The 18,775-nt window shown below is 44.0% G+C and overlaps 1 protein-coding gene across 13 annotated transcripts in view; it reads right to left on the bottom strand.

The window, feature by feature from the left end:
- Positions 1–18,775, bottom strand: part of ARID1B (AT-rich interaction domain 1B) — a 449,099-nt gene that overhangs the window by 72,631 nt on the left and 357,693 nt on the right. For 12 of the 13 annotated variants that reach the window (XM_078447506.2, XM_060614472.3, XM_060614478.3 and 9 more), the window contains one exon: positions 1,161–1,340. In XM_078447506.2, coding sequence (XP_078303632.2) covers positions 1,161–1,340 — 180 coding nt within the window. Of the gene's footprint in view, positions 1–1,160; positions 1,341–6,688; positions 7,873–18,775 lie in introns of those variants that run through there. The other variant, XM_078447507.2, reaches the window with a different exon arrangement.

Below are 18,775 nucleotides of genomic sequence, written 5' to 3'. Positions count from 1 at the left end.
CATAGAATCATCTAGCTTTGTTAGGCACACCCTCAATGGCTGGAGAGGCTCAATGAACCCCAACAGAGCTCAATGGTTTGCTAAACAGACACAAATGTCTTCAGAAAATAAAACTTTATTTAACAGGAGGAGACCTGACTTTGTTGTTGTTTTACTAGAACCTCCTAGTGGGCATTCATCATCTCCACTTGGAAAATTCCTGATATTTTCAGAAGTGAGGAAACTCTGGGAATTGTGCCAGATTATCTCATTCTCTCTAAATTATCCATTAATGTCTAAGTTAAATAAACAAAACATAAAGAAGGTGCTAAATTCAAATGCCTTATTGCCAAAAGTGACTTAGAAAAAATATGTATCAGGTTAAAAACCTTGATAAAAGGATTCTACATGTACATGAAAAAACATACATCAATTTCCAGGAAGGCAGATGTAAACAGGGCATCTTGGCATAGTCTCATTTATTTTTCCACTCGTCTTATCTCCCCTCCCCCCTTTTAAAAGACTTTACTTTTAAGTAATCTCTACACCCAACGTGGGGCTAAACTCACAACCCCAAGATCAAGAGCTGCACGCTCCACGGACTGAGCCAGCCGGGTGCCCCCTTATTTTCCTTTTTGAAAGACATGCCCATTTCAGGCTTTGTTCTATCTTCTAAGAGTAAGACCAGTAATGACTGAAAAAATGAGAACTACTATTTATCAGATATAGCACTTTGGAGACAAACTGGGAGCAGGTGTAATGGGACGACATCCGTCTGAGTAGTGAGCACATTGTTAAGGGGGCACAATCAGAATCCAACATAATGAAACCCAAGTTTTAAATCAGAAACTTTTTGAGGACAAGGCCTGTGTCTATTTCTCAACGAGCATTTCAAACTACATCACAGAAACTAAGATTTACTCCTTCATTAATAACACACATATTAAGAGCATTTACCACAGTGTCTGATGCATGAATGCTTAATGAACACTTGCTATAATTATTCTTCCCATCACGATGGGCAACTGAAGGACTGTGGGTTTGCATTAACCTCACCAACCTGCCGGGTAACAAATAATGGGATCTTACAAGATGTTTATAATATGAAGACCTCGAAGGACTAACATATTAACAAAACCTCTACAGCCTACTGCGATGCATTTTTGAGAAACGTCGTTTACCTTGTGGTCCATACTGGCTCATCTGCGGACCATAAGTCCCACTTGAGTTACTCTGCTGAAAGCTACTGATTCCAGGATGCATCTGGCCTCCAGGAGAAGGATGAGGCGACATGGATGGTCCTGTCTGTTGAGGTCCATATTGAGACATCTGAGGGTTTCTTTGTGTGCCTGCCATAAAACCTAGGTGGGAAATAAATGGAAATATGTAAGTGTAGGTGACAAAACGGATATGGGATTGTGTGGAAGGTGGACACGAAGAAGACTGGCACTGTGCGACTCCCCTAAAGAAACATCTAAAGGTATTTCAAACCCAAAGTGGGGGATCTGGAAGGGTCCCCTGGGGCTCCCCTAGTCCTAACTCGGAACGCCCATTAGAGTTCCCGGGAACCCAGTGGATCGTGAACTAGGGAAAGGAGAAGAGGGAGGAAGGGCGAGCAAGCTTAACCTCTCCTGGAGATGAGGCCCCTACCAAAAGCCACAGGAACACCCAGGACCCTCTTATCCTGAGAGCCTTCCATTCCTGCCAGGCTGATCTCCGGGATGCATGTCTCCCGCCACCCAAACATCCTGCCCTTCTTCTCAAGGCCAGGCCAGTACCTTTCTCACCTCTGCACGGAACTGTTCTGCCCCCCCTGGTCTCCTGAGCAGCCACTGTTCACCTTGACTCCTAAGCGCTGCAGACCTGAACCCTGATTCAGACCACCGCTTACAGGTCCGCTGTGAACAACGGGCGGGTCTGAAGTGGATCCTGCTGTTTCAGAACCCTGACTTCCTCCCGTAAACCTGCCAATGGCAACGGCACTCACCCACTGTCCCCGCCAGGCGCCAGCCCCCCACCCGTTTCCTAGGTGTGCGCCCTGTGCGCCCATCCTGTTGCCTCCGCTCCCCTCCATTTCTCCAGAAGCTTGGCCAGCGCTCATATCCCCCTCCCCCAACACTCATCTCCAAGCCTCTGCGCCACCCACCCCTGCTTTGTTCCTTTCGCCTCACTTTCACAAAGCTGCCAGAACCACCTCTCAGGAATAAAAAAAGAAATTAGAGCATATCTTTCCTGCACGAAAGCCCTCAAGGCTTTCCCGTGAGCCCGGGAACCAAATGCAAACCTCTGACCATGGCCTGCGGGCTCCTCTGTGGTCAGGCGTTCGGGTCTCACTCCAACCCCATTTCCTATGGCTCTGGGCAGCTACAAAGCATGGCTCCAGAGAATGTTCTCCCACCTGCCGATGCCTTCTCCTCTCCAGGGCTCTTCCCCGGCTGCCCACCCTGACGCGGAACCACCCTGGCCATTTCTCACTCGTGTTTCTTCACGGCACTTCTCATAACCTGCAATCGTTTCCCCGTACTTTCAACTCACTTAGCCTCTCTCTCCCTGCTAAAAATCGGCTCCATGAGGGCAAGGATCATGTCTGTCTCAGTGCTGCATCCAAAGTGCCAGCAGAGTCTGGCACATGGTGGGGAACTATTTATTGAATGGATGATTATTAAATTCCTCATGCGCCCAACAGCGCAGAGCACAACAGAGCAGGTGCTTAGCAGGTAGCTATCCAAACGGATAAAGAAAATACATCTTTAAATTATGCAGGACCATAACGTCAAGGTACATCCAGTCATCAGCAATTCGGGCAAATATAAACAAGCATGTAGAATGAGCTGTGAAAGACTCATTTGGACAGAGTAGCCCAAATCAAGACATGTATCTAAAAAAAAGCTAATATCGTCAAACTAACATACTAACAAAGGGCTGTCTGAATAACAGCTCCAGGAACCCAGGAGCTTGGGTTAGTCAGAGGTCTCATGTGTCAGGTGAAGTCTCTAGTTTCCTGCAGAGTGTGCAGGCGGGAGTGGGGTGGGGGGTTGGGGGGAGGCACGGGAAGAGCGCAGGACAGTAGCTTCTAGAGAGAGTCTACTGAGGCAGCTGGAGGGAAGATGATGCCCCGATCCAACACCAGCATAAACTTGGGGCGGATAAATGAGGCAGGACATTTACCGAGGTCATGGTTTATATTTCAGCTAGGAAAAAAAAAAAAAAAAAAAGATCTTTCAACATTGCTTCATCTTAAGAGACAGAATAAAAGTAAGAAGAGCTATTCCATTTATTTATAAAGATAAGTCTTATGAAATTGGGCTCAACTGGCAGCTCCTAGATATAAATCATCATAGAAAATGTTTGCTTTTTCAAATCTGAAAACAAACAGAAATCAGAGCACTAAAATTACTATAAATGATTGCATCTTAAGATGTTTCATGAAATATTTATCTAAGCTTTACTATAAAATTCTCGAGAGTTTCATATAGAGTCCTGTTTAATAAAAAATGTGTTTAAATTCCATACAGATTGTGTGGGTTTTTCTTTCTTTCAGAGAATGGCCGCTGTCTTCTTCATTAGTTCAAGAAAATAACACAGGTCCTTTTCTGGGGCATTAAATTCCACTTCAACCATGAAAGTGTCCATGCTGAAGGATTTAGGACCTCGGATAATATAGTACATCCTCAGGTTATTGCTGCCTCTGGGACACTTAATAGGCTTAAGGTTTGTTCAAATGAGTTCTAAGAATTCTTACCCGGGCAAGTTATTTCTTTATTTCTGACTGTTTACATAGTCCTTAAAAATACAGATGCCACATTCCACTCGAATTCCCTCACTCATCACTGGCATTTTGCAGAAAATCAAGTTTGCGAAAAGATTCCAAGAGACGAGGAACACTAAGACAAGTTCGAGCAGATCATGTCACGACATCAAGTTCCACAACGCAGACACAAGGTCCTAGGGGTATGGAATCCACCTCCTTCCAAAGAAATTAAAATTGGAAATCTATTTCTTTCTGTGGATGATTTGCAATGGCACCGCTTACAAAAGCATCCTGAAATCTTATTTGAGGTTTTCGGAGAGACTCCTCTCTTTCCACGTGTTCCCCAGGAAGATAGAAGAAGGTGACATCACTTGCGTGTCTCCCTTCTTAGCTGTGGTCATCTAATGGCACTCAACTGGGAACACGAGGCTGAGACTACGGTCTGGTTTGCGTCACTAGCTCAGAGTCTACTAGTATAGACGGATACGTAAATAAACACATTTACAAGCGTGTACTGATCGAATGAGCTTTGTGACCTTCAGCAAATCCTAATTTATCCAAGTCTCATCTTAAAATGAAGAAGGGGCTGCTGTAGGATCAACTGGGACAGTGTGTGAAAATGTTCTGTACTGTGAAATGCGATACAGACAAGGGACCTGATGATACTTTTCTGGTTGATAAAGTGCCACAAATATCTTTTAACTCCTGAACACCTCATATACGCAGATGTCCTTTCTAGCTAGAATGAACAAGCTCGTTTTTATGCATTTGTTTTTTATTTAAATGCGTGGAGTCTATGTTACTCTAGTACTTGCGTAACTTTACAAACTCCAAATACGATAGGAAATTTTAAGACGGTATACAGTTGTCTCCCTTTACCTGCGGGCTTACGTTCCCAGACCCCCCCAGGGGACGCCTGAAGCTGTGGATAGTGCCGAATCCTACGTATATGATGTTTTTTCCTATACAAACATACCTATGATAAAGTTTAATTTGTAAACTGGGCACAGTAAGAGATTAACAGCAATAACTAATATAAAATAGAACAATTTTAACAATACACTGTAATAAAACCTATGTGAACATGGCCTGTCTCTCAAAATACCGCACGGCACCCATGCTGCTCCTTCTTGGGATGATGTCAGGTGACACGGTACCTACACTAGGAGACGAAGGGAGGTGAAGGACGCAGGTGTCGTGACATGGCGTTAGGCTACCACCGACCTTCTGGTCATCAGAAGGAGGACCATCCGCTTCTGGAGTGTGGCTGACTGCAGGCAGCTGAGACCCGGGCAAAGCAAAATCACTGATGAGAGGTGGTGGCAGGGGGGGGTGGGTAAGTTCCGTATCCCCATCTCTTACTGCTGAGTTCCCCTCGCAAAGTGCAAATGGTTTTTAATGTATGCTTTCAGAGGTGTTTTATAATTTGTGTTTGATTCTGTATTCCTCTTGCCGTGAGGAAAGGTGAACATTTTGTTTAATAGCTGTTTTTAGTTCCTTTTCTAGAACTATTTATATCATTCGCCCACCTTTCTGTTAGTCACTCTGTCCTGACTATGGAGTATTTCATCTTGTGGATACAGCTCCTATTACGAAACAGTTGTGTGGCTCACCGAAGCTCTTGCACCCGCAATCCAGGGGAGACGGGGGCCTCCGCTGACATTAGACCACAGACTGTCTCAGCAGGAGAGCGAGACGATCGTCAGACTTGCATTTCTAGAGGCGACTGTGCTAGAACCTGCAGCATGAAGAAAGGGCTGCAGGGCAGAGAGGCTAGAACAGAAGCCCGGAGGCCAGTGACGAGGCAGGCAAAGTGACCCATAACAGAGAATCACAATTAAATGCCCGCAGCAGTCCTACTGGAAAGGCTTCCACTGTGCACAGAACTGTATTTTCAAAAGGCTACTGAGTATCACTGTCATCTAAACAAACTGATGAAAAATTTGAAGACAAAAGTTAGCTGAAAACGAAGAATTTCCTCCTTTCATCCTAAAGATAGAAATTCTGTGTGTCTACTATTTGTTTCCTCAACTGCAAATTAGGGACAATTGTGTCCATTGAATAGAGATGCTGTGGGGATTAAATGAGATAATACGTGTGAAAAACTTACCGAGGGTGCCCAGAATCGTGGGCTCTCGGTGATTACTAGCTGTTGCTATTATCACACATCCACAGAAGGGGATCAAGATATCCAAGCAAGGATACCGAGCTAGTGGCAGTCCTGGCCCTTTCAGGTCTGCTGGGCAGAATACGGCAACTAACTTAACCTTTCTGGCCTCAGTTTTCTCACCTGTTAACTGCGGAGGACGAGAAGCATAAGACTTACAGGGGATACTTCTAGTTCTGGTTCTCAATTCTGGCTGAAAGTACAAGATTTTCCTCTAGGAAAAATCTAATCAAGTTTGTAATTTCCATGTACATTTATTTGGGATATTTCTTGCTTTGTTTTGATTTTAACCTTTATTTTAGAGGAAAGAAATGTTAAAATGTTTCCAAAAAATCAAATTCCAACCATGGACTGTCTACCTATTTATGGTGACATATTTGATTGTATTTTTGCTTCTTTTAGCAAGTTATTACAAAACGGCAGCTTGCAACGTGGTTTGTGAATAGAAAAACTGACAGCTGAGAGAATAAAGCTGGTTTTTAAAAAAGGTGTGAAGTTTTTCTAGTTAGAAGCCATCTGAATTTAGAAAACCAAACTTTCTAGTAAGGGAAATTTGGAAAGGATAAAATGCATTTCCTATATATTATCAAAATATATTTTATTATTAGATATACTATGGAATTGGATGTCCCAGGTTAAGTATCTAATGTGGGGAAACACAAACTTTAGAAAAGAAGTACTGGATGAGATTATTATTTACATTATATAAATTACTTATTGAAAAATCACAGAAACTACACATGAAAATATAACTTGTACATTTTATCCATACAATATACCCATAGGTTTATATAAATGAACTTAGTTTTTCTGAGTCCTTAATCACATGTGTATATAGTCACACACACTGGTACCACCACATTCCAAATGAAAAGAGACATACTTCTCACATGAAAACTCAGAGGTGCCCTTTCGGGAAAGAAAGAAAGAAAGAAAGAAAGGAAGGAAGGAAGGAAGGAAGGAAGGAAGGAAGGAAGGAAGGAAGAGAGAGAGAGAGAAAGAAAGAAAAGAAAGAAAGAAAGCAAGCAAAAGAGAGAGAGTGAAAGCTATACTCTCAGAGAAATGCAGTGTAATAGGAAACACACACACACACACACACACACACACACACACTCTAAACCACCCCAAAAACGCTATACGAAGGCATGACTATTCTTTCCCGGGATGCCGCGAGCCCTTCCTTCACTGTGTGAGCTCCGTTCTCAGCGATCACACTGGCCCCTCAACCGCAACAGCGCTACACAAACCTTCTCCCAGCGAGCTCCAATGTTACTCTGGCGCTCGTAGAAGGTGGTAAGGGTGAGAGAGCATTGAAAGAAAGTACAAGATGGGATCCCTGTCCTGGAAAAAACTTCAAATTTGGTTGAGGAGCAAATAAAACCTATCAGCAGGGAACGATCATCAAGTGAGCTTCCAAAGCCACTGGGGCAGGTGCTCGGCCACGTGCAAGGCGCTGGGGTGCAGGCAAGGAGGAGACACAGTCTGTCCCCGTGAGGCTCACAGGCTAGTGGGAGACAGACATGCAACAAACGACGGGGCAAATGAAGAACCCAAGAAAAAGAGAAGTCCGGGTGCTACGAGGGTAGAAGAGGAGGACCCAGTTCAGACTGGGGAGCAGGAGAGTTTCCTTGAAAAAGTCCTATTCAGGTGGAGGCCTCAACGCTGGGCAGGACTGACCACCTGAGACCCAACACAGAAACAGACGTGACCAGCAAAGCGGGCATCACAACGTACGTCCTTAGAAGCCACGGTGCCTGCGTTCAGCTGACTCCTACGGACACTGGGGCACCTTCACCCAGTTAGTCCTTTTCCCTGGTTAAACATTTTACCCCTTGCTCGAAGTCCTTCCTGGCCCACCTTGTAACTGTCAGCAAGTGACCACCACACAGGAAAGGGCAGCACCACCTCTCACGACGTCCAGCCCCCTCGGCCATCAACACCCATGTCCACGCTGTGTCCTTCTGCGTTTTCTTCCCTTCAGAAGAAAGAGATCTTTCACTCATACGCGAGGCCAGCACCTTCTCTTATGCTCTGAATCCCATCCTTCCTCATTTCTTCAGGGATCTGTCAATCGTGTTTGTTCAGAAACTAGACCCTGACTCTTGATTGCTTAACAGAATGAAGTCCAAACTTATTAGGTCAGCACATGAGTCTTTCCAAATTTGGTCCGACCTATTTCTCCAGCCTCATCACGTCTACACGGTCATCATGGTGCACCCACTTGGTTTTGATCGTTCAGATACCTTTTCCTCCCTGTAGGCATCAGGTTGCTTGAGACCTGCCAAGTCCTGGCATGTTCACTCACTTAACAAATATTTATTGACTACCTCTCATGTTCCAGACGATGTGCCATTCACGGTCAGTAACCGTTGACATTTAATGAACATATATTATGTGCTAATAGCTTTGTTCTTCATTAGCTCATTTAAACTTCAAAACAACTATGGAGACACTGAGGCTTACAAAGTTTCACTCATGAATTAAAACATTCTTAACCACCATCCACAGTTAAGAAATACTTTTTTTTGAAAAAAATTTTTAACGTTTATTTATTATTGAGAGACAGAGTGTGACCAGGGGAGGGGCAGAGAGGCAGACACAGAATCTGAAGCAGCTCCAGGCTCTGAGCTGTCAGCACAGAGTCCGACGCGGGGCTCGAACTCACAAACGGCAAGATCATGACCTGAGCCGAAGTCGAACGCTCAACCGACTGGGCCACCCAGGCGCCCCAAGAAATACATTTTATATCATGATCCGATGTGTGTATGTGAACATGTGTCTATATATTCACAAGCAGGTTCACACACATACCATTTCACAAAACAATTTCTACCCTTCTTATGTGAAATGCACTCTGATATTTAAAACATTTATTTCAGTTAAAAAAAAAAACTCACTAAATGGGAGGCACCGTGTGAAAACAAGATGCTCGACTGTGTCCTCTACTGAATATGCTGTTTTCACAGTGTGCCCACAAGGCCATTCACCTCCATGTAACAGACTCTAGTCCTTCCTGGCCCCGCCTCCTGCTATCTTTGACGGCATTCCTTGGCCTTCCAGAAAGCACCACTCATGTCAGCCAAGGTAGAGCGGTTACCACAGTGCCATTGCTAGTGGCTGGAGCGCCTGTTTCTCCCCCAGACTATGTACTGCGGCTTTAAAACACACTCTCTTCGCATCTGTCTCCTCAGCACCACGCGAGGTGCCTGGCACAGAATTGGAACCAAATACATGTTTTTTAATGAATAAGAAAACATCTTCATTCAGAGCCCCGTTTACTTTTACTTTACAAGAAAGAGCTTAATAAATGTTACGGTCTGGCTCCTTAATTCATAGTATATTTGAAGAACTGTTTCCAGGGGAAGGAAGTCAGCTCTCCCAGGAAGGAATTACAGACAGCTGAAAGCCCAACAGGCAGAAAGCCTGGTTTTCTCCCACCTAAAAACCTGACAAATGCATCTACTCTCTCCATCTCCAGTGTCACTGCAAAGTCAAACTGTGGTTTTGCCACATATGGTTAGGTGCCTTTAGGCCAGCAGTTAGTGAGAAGCTAAGCCTCAGTTTCCATTTCTGAGACATGTGGATGACAGGTGAGCCTACACTCTAAGGTGAGATGAGACAATGTTTTGTGTAGCAAGCAGCTAGTGCCTTCACACAGCACAGAGGCTCAACAATGTGATGGTTATTATTATTCGTATTATTTTTAATACAACCCACAATTTATTTCCTGTCTGAATGCCTCCAGGTTTCCAAACTAGCTTCCCTTTGCCAGGCTCCCCTAAAAACCATTCATCACGGTGGAGCCAAAGAGTGCTGCAAGTCCCTGGACCGTGGTTAATTCACCGAGGTGACAAATGCCATACCCTGTGAGCCTCCCGGCAAACAGCCTGACGCCCCTCCCCAGGCAGCATACAGCTCTGTGTTGTTGTGCTGGGCCTGCTTGCTCTATGCCTTCTCCAACAAAGCCAGTTAGAGCTGATGGGTTGCTTTCCTCACCCAGTTGACTATCCAGAAAGCATTGCCCTTTTCCAGAGAGCTAGTTCCAGAAATAATTGGCCAGCCATGTTATTTGGCTCAGAAAAGCTACGCTTGTCAGTTTCAGGCCACTCAACAGAGAGCTACAGTACGGATTAGCTCTGAGTGCCATAAGACTCAGCGTACATCCTTCCTGATCTGGCAGATTCCCTGGAGTGTGCCTTTTAAACGAGAGAGACAGAGAGAGAGAGAGAGAGAGAGAGAGAGAGAGGGAGAGAGAAAGAGAGGGAGAGAGGAAGGGAGGGAGACGGAGAGATGGGTGAAAAGATGCAGAGAAATGGACTGAAATATCAAGATTCCTATCAAGTGCCTGAATTGATTCTCAAGGTAAAGGGCCAGGATCTTGACTTGTTTACCACTGGATTATAAGCACCTATGACCAATGACTAACTTGATAAACATCTGTGCAAACCATTAGGTTTTGTGTGTGTGTGTGTGGGGGGGGGGCGGTTGGTTAAAGAAGATGACAATTCTCTTGCTACTTACAAGGAACAGCACCCAAGACTTCTGGCCAGAGGGAGTACGACTTGCTCTTCTGGTGGGAGCCTATCAAAGAGCCCTGAAGCTCGTGTGAGAAAAGCCTGATCTTAGCCGGGCTCGTTCCCACCACCTAGTAAGATGGAGCGTTTATTCCAAAGGCACATTTGCATTAATTTAGGTATCTAATTACAATTTGGTAATTTTTTGAATGTCATATTCTATGTATCCAATAGCTACAGATGGGAATGGAGGTAGGGTTGCCAGAATCTTACCTGGAGTCACTTAGTCTGCATGTTAAGGATTGTTTTCTTTAGGGCCATTCTTCTATATTTATATTAGTTTCAATGGAAAATTCCAAGACAAACAATCTATTCTTGTTACATGGCAACATAAGTAATGTTAAGTCTAGAGGAAAATGCTGCTGGTGTCTATATTATAGAGACCAATATTAGAGACGAAGCCAGAGAGTTGTTTTTCCCTTCTCCATTAAAAAAAAAAAAAAAAAATCCCCTCAACGCTACCTTAGAAAATGGGTCTAATAGAGAATTAGCATTTCTAAAATGTTTCTTTGTATTATTATTAGGTTAAGTGAGTTTTCAGGACCTTTCGAATTTTTTCTTCAGCATTGTACTATCTGTGGTTTATTAAGTGGATATTTTTCTTGGTTTTACAGACAGCATGTTATAGAATTGTCTAATTTGTAAAAAAGAAATTGTCTTACAGGAAAGATCCAGCGTTACTATCTAAACCTTTGTGTATCAAAAAAATGAAAAGAAACTGATCCACACCACCATTCTAAACAAGTCACATTTTCCATATTGGACATGAGATGAACACAGAATATTGTTTATGTGGTAGGAGTAAGGGAAAACTCTTGGTTGGGCAAGACGGAGATAAAGCTTATCTTTAGAAGGACTTCAAAAGTTCTCAAAAGTAGGATGGGATTCTATTTCATTTAAAAAATAAACTGGCCACAAGGCACGTGTGGGGAAGATGATACAGAGGGAACTGGAGCAGAGAGCGCCGTGAATCCAAACAGGCCACGGTGGGTCGTCACCACGCTGAAACAGTCACCGATGAGCTAAAGTCCCTTCTGACGAAAACGCACGCCTAAGCTGAAGGGTGTACAAAATTGATTCAGAAACAAAGCCAAAGAAATAGTCAAGCAAAAATGGGGAATTTCAGGATATTAAATTGGGAGGCACTTTAGCACGGATCTCAGCCTCCAAGAGTCCGTCCTTTTCCTCCTCACGCAGCCCGACAAATTCTGCAACACTGAGTGTCGGAGACTTTAAATCCTGTCGGGAAACTGAGTCAGACACAAAGCTCAAACCATGGGTCATCCGAGCCACGAAAGAGGAAAACGGCGAAGGCAGAGCGAGCGTGTCCAGGCTAATGCGGGACAGCAAGGGAGCACGGAACCAATTACACGACAACGCGACTTCTTTCTCAGAGGTGCCTCTTTCGCTGGCAGAAAGCTCTGGCACCGTCAGGACACCAGCGGGACACCGAGGTTCCATGAGCCACCAAAAAGCGAGGCACGTTTTTCCTCTGGCACACGGACAATTTGTTTTCATGTTGGCATCTGTTAAAAATTCACAGAACTGCCTTGTTTCCTCAAGCCAGTTCGATAAAAGATGTTTCCCCACATGTGTGAAATGACGGTCACACGCTGCACCACCTCAGCAGAGAGTCTCCCGCCTATAAAGGCAGACAGGGCGATGTCTCCTCGCAAATAGGTGTCGGATTCCCATTTGGAGAGAAAAATAGATTTTAAAGAATATTCTTGTTACATTTTAACATCTCCAGTGTTCACTCGCCTGCCCGCTCCTGGGCACGACGTGAACTGCTCTGAGGAAGACAGAAACTAATGACCCGTTCGAGGCGGGAACCCAGGCCCCCCGGTGCTGTCCCCGCTGTGCTCTCAGGTTAACCGGCGGGGTCGGTCCCTCTGCCTTCCCTGACCGCGGCGCCCTATATTCAGAGGCACAGACGCGGGCATCTAAGTTCTCCCCGTCCGCCCCCACAGAACCCTCTCGCCTACTGACATCATCTATCACCGGGCAAATGAGAGTCCGGGGAAGCATCAGACTGATTACCCAGATGGTAGGTGGGGGCAAGATATCTGGCCTTTCCTTCCACAAATCCTCCCAGCGTTAGCTGCAAAAGTCCGCTTCGGTGCTGAGAGCAGAGACAATTTTATGTGTGTTACTATGCGCTGGAGGGAGCAGAGGAGCCCCTTTTTAAGGCTTTCAACTTCAGGCCAGGTCTCCCCTGAGTCATTTGTGCCTGATGCTTATGCTTATTAGTAGTATTTGCACAGGGCGTCGCAATGTATAACCTTCAGGTACAAGGCTGCGTCCGACCCACGCGACAAACCCACAGGACACTCTGATCCTCGCTTCACATAGGAGGAAGCAGAGATTTAATTAATTGTCGCAGGTCACAAAAGTAGTTAGTGGTAAACCCAGCACCCAAACTCCGGTTTTTCGGTTCCAAACTCCCTGAAGATTAAACTGAGGAAAAGCACATACTACGTAAGCACTGGAGTGAGGAGACTGAACAAGGCCACGCGGTCTGCACAGGCACAGAGCTCTGGCTGGGGAGATCCCACTGATGACCTGGCAGTGGGTCCAGAGCACGGCCAGGCTGCACTAGGAGGGTGCCTGGCTGTGGGGACGCCGCTGTGACAGGTGATGCTTCATTCGTTTGTTCACGTGGCAAATCTGGCCTCAAAGACCTACCAGCTGCCAGGCTATGGAGGACCTGATAGGTCAGTAAAGACGGACAAGGGGGCCTCATGTTGGGGTGGGGTTGGGGTTCAGATGCGGGTGGCAAAAGCGACAATGAGAAGAGATTATATCAAGATCCTGAATGAGGTTCAGCTGGCTGGGGATGAGAGGCAGCGGGGTGATGAGGGGGTGAGGCCAGAAAGGGAGGCTGGTGCGGGGTAAGTGGCCCCGTAACCACGCACCTCAGCACAGCCTCCCTCTGAGGCAAAGCGGGGATCTCGGGCTCTTATGAAGGGCAGGATTAATCTAACCAGACCCCTGGAAAGACCATTCTGGATTCAGCACGGAAAGGGGACTGGGAACACAGCTGAGACAGGAAAGACATCTGCGAGGCTGGTGAAGGTGAAGTTAAAAGTTCCTGGGTAGCCAGGACCCCATTAACGACAGTGGATACCAAGAAAAGGGGACGCGTGGCTAACACCGCAGGGGTAGAGTTCACGGAACATGATGACTGGCACAGGCCAGATGGGAGAGAAAAAGCCATCAAGGATGCCTTCCAGCTTTCTGGTTTGGGAAACTAGGCAGACAGGGGTCTTTCCCCCAGGTATGGACCCCTAAGGCACAGGAGAAATCACGTTACTATAAATAAGTGCATGCAATACACAATGTTGAATTTACCTAAGATCCAGGTATTCTCAGATACTTCCCGTGAAGAATAATGAGCCAATTACAAATGAGGTTGACTATTAAAAGCAAGCTTCACTTGGCAATTCAAAAAAAATTACTGCATAAACCAAAAGTGACAAAACTATGCATCTTTAAAAATATTCTAAAATTTAGACTGATTCCTCAGTCAATAATAATAGACTTTTATTATACGTGATATTTGTTTTCTCAGTTTTTTGGTGAACAGACCTCTGGAGAGCGGACTTAATAGCAATGTAACAATAACCCTAATACAAGTCCTATGTTGTTATTTCCTGCACTAGACTAAGCTTTGGTTTGGACCACAATTCAGCCCAGAGGCAGAGCTCTGAGGCTGAGGAAATTATAAACAGCTTCCTAGATATTCTCTCTTGTATCTGACTTCCCATTTGACTTTATTTTCGTCTGTCACGGATTATTAAAAAAAGGGTCCTCAATTAAGAGCGGAGTCTGAATTCACTGCATCTGGTGGTGGGGGCAGGTTATCACTAATGCTTTAACACGTTGAGCTGCTATACTTACACAGCAATACATCTGGAAGGTGATCTACTTTCTTCTCTTTTTGCTAATAACCTCATGTTGAAAGCCAGCATCATTTTATGTTTAGCGTGCTCACAAACGGTAGGAACACCTTTATATACAAGGGTAATTGGAAAGGTAGAGTAAGAGAACATTTTCTGACTACCAACACCACCCTATGAAACATTTCAGAATGTGCAGATTTACTGTCATATTTAGAACTGAGAATCCAATAGAAAGAGGAACAAAATAGTTTCTGTAGTCACAAAAACCAGAAAAAAAAAAATCTCCAATCCTATTTCCAACTTCTTAACAGGTATCTTGGTGGTCTCCATTTTTGAGCTAACTTGTTAATCTGTTCCTGACAGTTAAGAAGGTGGATCAATTAAGATATTCAAAACCATTAAAAAATTTGAAAACTAACTGCCATATAGATATCACCATGAAATCAGCTAGTAGCATTAAAAACTTCTCAAAATTTTTACTTATTTCCATCTAGATACTCCTAAGGTATGAAGAGACTGGTTGGGGTAGGGTGGGGGTGGCTTCTGGGCAACTCATTTCACACCAGACTCCAGGTGTGAGGATTTCAGCTTGTCCTGAAGTCCTGTCTGGACTGTTATAGAAATACGCCCAGGAAGGATGGGGGAGCAGAAGTGGTAGCTTTAATCTGGTGCAAGATCTAAATGCCCACTATGTTTCAAGACCGAGAAACAGCCTACGCCGTAGCAGATGACCTTTAATGGTAAAATTGAGAGAAGACTTATTAATATGGTAAGCTTTCTTAATTTAAGAACATGTTATATTTTGTTCTTTGGTTGTTCTGTGCTCTGAAACAATTTGAAACTTCGGAATTGGTGTGACGGCTGAATTATTTTCTGCTGTCCGGCTCGATCTTTGTTAAACATCTATTATACATGAAGCTCTGTCACAGACATAGGGAATCAGAGTGTGAACAAGATTCAGTCCTGGCCCCTCAAGAGCTCAGTTTAATTTATAGTAAGACACTCGATTCATTTTAAGAGATCTCTTTTTTTGCCCTTGGCATTTAAAAGTAAAAGAAAGATTTGCCCTAAGCAAATAGAATGTGCCTAGAAATTCGATGAGGGATTCTATTAGGACTTTAAAAAGAAGCTAAAATACATCACGAAAGAGTGAGAATAAAATTATATAAGGCAATTAACATTTGGGATTAATAACAGAAGAAAAAATATGAGACTAATGAAGACATTCTATTCAATCTAGAGAAAATAGGTTAAGTTTGAAACTTCATACTTCGGAAGTACACAAATTCTGATTCACCTTTTCAGGGTAGGCGCACAAGAACGTCTAAATGTCCAATCTTGGGGCGCCTGGGTGGCTCAGTTGGTTAAGCGGCCGACTTCGGCTCAGGTCATGATCTCACGGTCCGTGAGTTCGAGCCCCGCGTCAGGCTCTGTGCTGACAGCTCAGAGCCTGGAGCCTGTTTCAGATTCTGTGTCTCCCTCTCTCTCTGCCCCTCCCCTGTTCATGCTCTGTCTCTCTCTGTCTCAAAAATAAATAAACGTTTAAAAAAAAAAAATTAAAAAAAAAAAAAAATGTCCAATCTTGCCTGTTGGCTACACGCTTTCTCTAGATAATGGCACTGTTTATATTTATGCTTCTATTTATAAGAATGGAGCTAATGGCAAATATCACTGTGAATATCAGACTCCAAAGGCGGGGAGTTTCGTGAATCTTGTGATTCCAAAAGCGGGGCCAAAACGGCAAAGTTTTGCTATTTTCTCCTCGTCCTGCAACTGTGGGGTGAACCCGCATCTGGCCTAGCTGCTCTCATCTGCTGTTGCTGGTAAGAGTAAGAGCCAATTCTCCATCGCGTACAGTCAGCTGGTACACTCGGACGACAACTCTGCTTAATCAGTGGAGAGAGAGAGAGAGAGAGAGAGAGAGAGAGAGGGAGAGAGAAAAGGTTGTCGTGTGGGTGGACAAGAAAGAAGGCGGGGTGCGGGGGCGCTGCCATTCGATAATTCTGGAAGATTTCACCCAGGATACCTTCCATGCAGATCTGACGGTCACAGGACAGTGCCAAAGAACCGCCTCCGGTGACAGAATACATTTGCTAGCACATCACAGTCCTGCCGAAGCATCAACTCTGCTTGTAATTCGCGTCCAAAAGGGAAAGTATGTAGTGGTTCTGCTTTCAGCACATCGCAAGGACTAATTAAATCCTCATTACTACCTTCTAATTATTCAAATACTATGGGATTACACTGAGGAAGTCCCTGCTGGCGCGCCAGATGAAAAGGGTTAAATAATGTACGTTGATTCGGAGAACCCGGATCTAGTGGAGACCTTCAGAAAACCACCAGCATTAACATGAATATTTAATTAGACACCACTGTGAAAATTAAAAGGGAATTCAATTAAAAGGTTTTCAAAAAATTAATTCTGACCTCTCTACATCTGTCCAAATAAATAAGCCTTCTCGAAACGTTTTCACCTAATTGCTAATCCAATAACTAGAAGGGCATTTGCTAGTTTCATTAAGCTTAACATTTTACGGGGGTTAAAAATGCAATCATTTTAATGTTAATAATAATTATACTTATTTATCTACTCAGATGACTGAGTAGATATTCCCTCCAAGCCCTCTTGGAAAACAGGGCAACATATGAAGATTTCCTGTTGCTCTTTTCAAATTTTAAGATCTACAAGTTAAAGAGTATACAATGAGGATGAAACTAATCTAAACTTGTCAGCTACAATTTTCTCGTAACATTTATTTTAGTATTTTAGTGTTATCTGAACTCTTCCTCCAATGCCTTAGGTACTATAATTTATACTGCTTGATTTTTTGGGGGGGGGGGGTGAAGTGCTTTAATAGCAATTCTGTATGTTGTTAAAGGAGAACTACAGAGAGAAGATTTAAGATAAAAACCAGCGGCAAACGTGTTACGGAATACTAAACTGAAGTTTTGACCTTTCTTCTTTTAAACTTCTGTCAACAATGAAGAAGTTAAGACCAAAGAATTGGAACTAATTTTCTTTATTCGGTTAGTGGGAAGTTCTAGCACCACACAGAGTGCAAACAGGAGAGTGCTGAGCCAAATGCTGTAGAAGAGAGCAGCTAAGAATGTGCAGGAGACAGTACCGCAGGAGAGTAAAGAGGCCAATAAATATGTAAAACGTCTCCCTTCTTTTTGTACCTGACAATGGCCATGTCCGTGTTTTCTTGGTGTTTTCTATACACCTTTTACAGATAGAAAATATAAAACTGTGGAAACCCAGGCATGTTTGCCTACATATAATGTGGGGAAATGGATTTGTGACTGTTGTCCTTAGACAAACTTAACACCAGCAGCCCCAGGTCAGAGGGCACGGAACTGGAGGTGGGGGTAGGGCACTATAGGGCCATGGGACCACCGTGCTGGGCCTCCGGGCAGCATACCGACTCTGAACCCAACTTTGGGAAGAGGACATCGAATTGCAGACGCCAGTGTTATTCAGATCCCAGGACAGCCTCAGGTTGTCAGCAAAATTTTCCTCAACAAGAGTGTATATATATTGCTAAATGTTCTTCCTGAACAGGAATCGAAGGACCGAGGAGGAAGGAATGAGGGCCGGGCAAGGGTTCAGCTTCCCAAGCCTGGAGGGAGGCAGGCTCCAGGGTAGAATATCAGTACTGCTATCCTTCATGATGAGGACTCTGGGGAATACCCAGAAAACCACACCTCCAAAGAGAAGCAGGCTGCAGTTCCTGTTTTGTGCAATTGTCTCCAGGCAAGTATGTTTCTAGATTCTTTGCCATGAAAGAAAATCTATCTCCTGTGGGTAAATTAAAGAAGGTGTGTGTAACTGGAATCTTACTCTCTTATCTTAACTTATTCAAACAAAGTAAAAGTGTAATAGGAATTGCTCAACTTGGCTATTTTAGTACTCAGCAGTATAGACACTATGTTCTTCTCTATCAAGGTCCACGGGTTCTCAGAGAGGACACATTTTTTTAATAGGACGCTAACTCACCAAAATCCTTTTCTCCTCTCTGCTTCTTTCATCACTTCCCTAAATGGGGGTAGGGGAGGATATATCAATTGTAAAAGTATAAATGAAGTTAAATTACTTTTCAGTACATGGGAATCAACACTGGGTAATTTTCTAGCAAGTGTTTTCTCAGATCTACTTTGCACTGCATATGCTGTTGGTACACGCCCCCAAAGATGATAAAACTGACAAGGAAAATATTATTATATCGAAGCATTACAATGACTGTCATTTGCCATTAAAACACCTGACCAAATGTCATTAAAAGCTAACATTTCTTCCTAGATTTTAACAAATAACAGAGGCTTAAAAAAACAATCCTTGCTATCCAGTTTTGGAGGAAACTGAACTCATGCATGGCAAAAGATCATTTATCAGCCATTTGGA

This window comes from Panthera onca, chromosome B2 (assembly GCF_046562875.1).
Source record: "Panthera onca isolate mPanOnc1 chromosome B2, mPanOnc1 haplotype 2, whole genome shotgun sequence".
In the NCBI taxonomy this organism is placed as follows: Eukaryota; Metazoa; Chordata; class Mammalia; order Carnivora; family Felidae; genus Panthera; species Panthera onca.
The sequence above is the reverse complement of the archived record's forward strand: the minus strand, read 5'-3'. Positions and strand labels throughout refer to the sequence as shown.